The sequence below is a fragment of the Parasteatoda tepidariorum genome, chromosome 10 (genome assembly GCF_043381705.1).
Source record: "Parasteatoda tepidariorum isolate YZ-2023 chromosome 10, CAS_Ptep_4.0, whole genome shotgun sequence".
NCBI lineage: Eukaryota > Metazoa > Arthropoda > Arachnida > Araneae > Theridiidae > Parasteatoda > Parasteatoda tepidariorum.
The window spans coordinates 71,700,208-71,705,513 of record NC_092213.1 but is presented as its reverse complement, the minus strand read 5'-3'; the positions used below and the strand labels follow the sequence as shown (position 1 = coordinate 71,705,513).

The 5,306-nt window shown below is 27.9% G+C and overlaps 1 protein-coding gene across 1 annotated transcript in view; it reads left to right on the top strand.

Annotated features, from left to right (window-relative positions):
- LOC107437790 (membrane frizzled-related protein-like) overlaps positions 1-5,306 on the top strand; it is an 18,611-nt gene that overhangs the window by 1,641 nt on the left and 11,664 nt on the right. The window contains exon 2 of the mRNA XM_043057349.2: positions 2,011-2,174. Coding sequence (XP_042913283.1) covers positions 2,011-2,174 — 164 coding nt within the window. The remainder of the gene's footprint in view (positions 1-2,010; positions 2,175-5,306) is intronic.

Below are 5,306 nucleotides of genomic sequence, written 5' to 3'. Positions count from 1 at the left end.
ATTGTGCGATTGTCATCATTTGCATAAGAATTATATATAACTGTTGTTTAAAGCTTTAATTTGTCAAAAAAGCGTACCACACTGAGTAACTCTTGATTTAATGATCAAATCTTCACGCTTTAGGACTCAAACATAATGGTCGGAGTGAGTGGCCTCAAATATGTTAATTAATTAATAAGTTACGAAATCAGACAGAAAAACATACTTTCTCTGAATAAGCATCCGTTTATTCGACGAACTCGTAGTTCTGACCCTTAAAATATAGGGGGTAGTCGCAATCTGGAAAACATGTTCCCATAGTTCAGTCAGGAAAGCCATCCAAATTTTGGACTCCCTAATGTCAATTTTACTTTAGCATATTTCGCCATATTTTAAGAACTTTTAAGGAAAGAGCACGATTATAAAATTCGATTGCTTAAAGATAATTCCATGTAAAAAAATTAGTAAATATTTATCATTTTATTTAATAAAACTCGAAACATATTTGAATCGTAAGGTTTGTAAGCTTTTACATCATTTTAATGTGTGTAATTTTAAATGACAAAGTGAAAATGTTAAGCGAAATCGGTCAAATAATTCCCATAAATCGAATTTTAAGAAAGCAATACATTTTAGGGGTGAGAGGAAAAAATTGTATTTTTATTCAGAGAAAGTACAATTTTGTGTCTTATTTCGTAACGTAAAATATAATCTGCACTAATTAACACTAGAATATTTGAGGTTACCTTTTTGAACCATTGAGATTGGTTCCTGGAATGTGAAGATCCGATCATTAGATCAAAAGTTACTAAGAATCATCTGTTTCGTTTTTTTACACACTGTACGTAACTATGCACAGTCAAGTCTAAACTATAACAAGCTTTTAAAAACATTTAAAATGAAACAATTAAAAAAAAGTTATTCGACGAATTTTGACATAAGCTTCTAAACTGTCATAAGTTTAAATAGTATTTCAAATAATATGTCTGAAAATAAGGTTATTTTAGAGAAAATGTTACTAAGTGTGTACGTGTATTTTAAATAAAAGTTAAAGGGATTCGCTTTACATTATCAATAATTGATTTTCAGTACTTTTTCCATCCTAACGTTGTTTCTATAATCGTGTATACATGAAATTGAAGAGATGCTATCTTTCTCCGCTTTGTAAAAATATGTTTACAAGTGGTAATGGAAAAAAATAATGATATTTAAGTTATTTTTAGTTTAGTATTTTTCATTTTAAGTAATTTTTCCACCAATACATATCAAAAATTTGAAGTATCATATGAAATGCAATTATGTTCTTCACCACTACACATAAAATTTTAAATATTATAGATAAATGCATTTTCTTTGCTACTATTTTGTGGTGGTGTTTTAAAAAATAAGGTAGCGCAATTCCCAAGTGATGCTTTACGTAAATTTGTTTCTACCGATGCCAAAAATTGAAGACATTCCATTTTTTATTGCAAATTTTAATTTGTCTTTGCTAACACCCTAAGGGTCAGAATTTTATGAAATTTGGTTTTAAAGATTATGTTTGCTCCATAAATCAGATTTTAAGAAAAACTTGATATGTTTCTGCAGAAAAAATGAGTGTTTTTGCGACAAAAAATAGCGAATTTGGCTCCAGTAACAGATAACCTGGGTGGAATAATCATGAGATTTCTTTGAGGTATTGCCATGACAGTTCACTGAATGAAAATCTGACCAATAGTTCAAAAGTTATAAGAGAATGTATATTTTCTTTTTCGGTTACTTTACAGTGGTTTAAAGATTACTTAAGATAAAATTTAACAATTGCCACTTAAGAAATCGGAGAAAAATAAATCGTAATTTAACTGGCAATTTGATAAAGAATCGCTATTCATGGACCAGGTTATATACGCAGAATAAGGTAAAGTTCTTTTGTCTGCAGGAGTTGAATTGCTTTATTGCTTAAACATAATTATAATTCTACAAAACATAATTAAAATCCTACCAAATGTAAATTAGACAAACTTGCTGGTTACTAAAATCTATGCATTTCAGGTTTGGTCTATTGCTCTTGCTTAGAAAGAAGACAAACAAATGGCACTATTTCAGATACTTATACCGTACAGGGAAGGAACTGGTATGAGAAATGTTGGACTATAGATAATTCAGATAATAATTTGCTCTTCATTCAACTAAACAGCTTGAATTTGGGAGATAGGGTATACTCTTTTTTTTATTACAAGCTTGCTTTATATATAAAAGATTTACTGTGACATGAATAATATATATATNTATATATATATATATATATATATATATATATATATATATATATATATATATATATATATATATATATATATATATATATATATATATATATATATATATATATATATATATATATATATATATATATATATATATATATATATATATATATATATATATATATATATATATATATATATATATATATATATATATATATATATATATATATATATATATATATATATATATATATATATATATATATATATATATATATATATATATATATATATATATATATATATATATATATATATATATATATATATATATATATATATATATATATATATATATATATATATATATATATATATATATATATATATATATATATATATATATATATATATATATATATATATATATATATATATATATATATATATATATATATATATATATATATATATATATATATATATATATATATATATATATATATATATATATATATATATATATATATATATATATATATATATATATATATATATATATATATATATATATATATATATATATATATATATATATATATATATATATATATATATATATATATATATATATATATATATATATATATATATATATATACAAGCATATATATATATATATATATATATATATATATATAAATCCGGGAAAAAAGATATAATCTACTCACCAGCTGACACAATTATAGCAGCAAAAAGGAGTGCTTTCTAATATTGTATCAATATAGCCAAGCAAAATATATCAATACAATAGTAAAAGTAGCACTCAAAAAAAAAACTTTTTTTTAAACAAAATAGAACGCATTAAATAATAAATATCACGTAAAAAAACAGAAAAAAAAAACAGAACAAGAAGCAAAATAAAATCTATAAAGTGAGTAGCGCATTCAAATGAACTTATATGGACGGGGAACTTTCAAGAATAACTTGAACTTTCAGTAATGATTTAAAATATTTTCGGAATAAGATTGCCACATTACAAAATACGAAAACAGAAGCTCAGATTTAGCTAAAAGCGTAAATAGAGGAATTTTGTATTATAGCGCTTTCTTACTGCAGTACTGAAGTGCGTTTGATTTGTTAGTTACTAAGGAGTTGCCCGAAAATGGATGTGCGCAAGGTAATAACATTATACTGAATTATAAAAAGAAGTTTATTATTAATAATGTTGATTAATTATGCAATTTTAAAGCATTAGAAATGGCTGGTCAGACTAAATCTGTATCTTTTCCGTAATGTTCCATTGCGCATCTGTCCAGTTTTTATGTTACCGACACTACATTAAACGGCGTCTCCGATGAACTAGCGTTACTGAAACACCGTCATGCAAATAGAACACCCTTGTTTAGTTTAAAACTCGATATCGGGCGTACAGTACTTTGCTGTGTATGTCATGCGATTTCTTCTGCTGCCAGCCACCTGTTTCCTCTACCCTGAAGGACTATATACCAGCAACCACTGCAGCGGTTGTGCTAGGACGACCTCTACTAAACCGCTGGACAGCAGTTCCTGTCCTCTGAAATGTGTTACAAGCTCATGAAACGATGCTGCGGGCGATCCCGAAAGCCTCAGCCAAACTGGTCACACTTCGACCTTCTTCCAACTTCCCAATGACTCGACCTCGCGTAAACTCATCCAGGTGTCGTCTTTTGTGTTGTCTATCGGCCATATCACTCCGTGACAACAAATTCGCTTCGTTTAACCCGTTTTATCCCGACTTTTTAAATTAAAGTGGTACAAAAAGTGGCTTTATGAAAAAAGTGGTATAATATGTTATTCAACTAAATGGCTAATATCAACTATTTGTTTACTATTTCAGTTCGAAATGTCCCTGCACCTTATAGTTTATACATCTAGTGATGGAAACTTAAATCACTAATAAATTATGGTGGAAGGGAAACTTTTAATTCTCTTAGATGAAACACAAAATTGAAACAATTGTTCTACCGCAATAAATGTTTTTGAAAAAGGAAACTGTCCTATAAAAATGACGCTGGGCACTAACAGGTTAAACTGATTGATACCGTGCAACACCATTCACATAAATACTGAGCTTCCACCATCAGGTAGTTCTATTTCCTTACCACACGCCCCCTGGTACCTCATGGTGCACATATGCAAATTTTCTACTTTACTTTACCGTGATTGGTCTTAATGACCTTTCCCTCCGTTGTAACTGCCTATTTTAATGTTGTGCTAGTTTTTCCATTTTGTCCTTAGTTTTTGCACAGCAGTTTACTAATAATATAGCAAAACAAAACTTTGTAGTGTAGTTGCTTAAAACTGCTTAAAAGCAACTACAGTTAAAGTTGCTTTAAACTGTAGTTGCTAAAGATAAACTGCTTAAAACATTTCACTTTCAAAGAAATGACCTTGAACAATCGTGAAGTAAAATTTTCTACAGGGGAGGAAAATTATTTTAGGAGCTTGAACATTATTCATAGCCTACTTCAATATAAAAAAAAATCATTCCAATGAAAAAATATAAGTTCAAAATAATGATTCTTATTTACTAACCGTTCTATTATTTTGTTATCATCACTATTTATTGTGCGATCGTCATCATTTGCATAAGAATCTGAGGCCTTGCGGCCCTTTTCTTGAAAATAAAAGAGAAAAACATACATGATAAGAGTTTAAAAAACAGGACGCAAAATAGTGTGTTTATTTTGTTAACTGATATAATCTATATTTTATGAAGTACCTAGCCCGAAGGGCTATCTGCTTCTCCATCAAAGAATTATGGAACAATAAGGGATGAGTGGGGTCAGAGAAATGTTGTTGATTTGAGGTAGAATGGAGCTTGAACTGGAGGAATTATTTTGTTAACTTTACTTTATTTAAAAAACACCTGGGCACCTGGGCCGCGCAGCGGCCCCTATCCCATTCATCATGAAACTACAAAATGAGTTAAAAACATTTTGAATATAAGCAGTCGTTGTGGTAGCTTTACAATAATATTACCATGATTAGAGAAAATACAAACTTGAACAGAGATATTTACAGTAATGAACATTA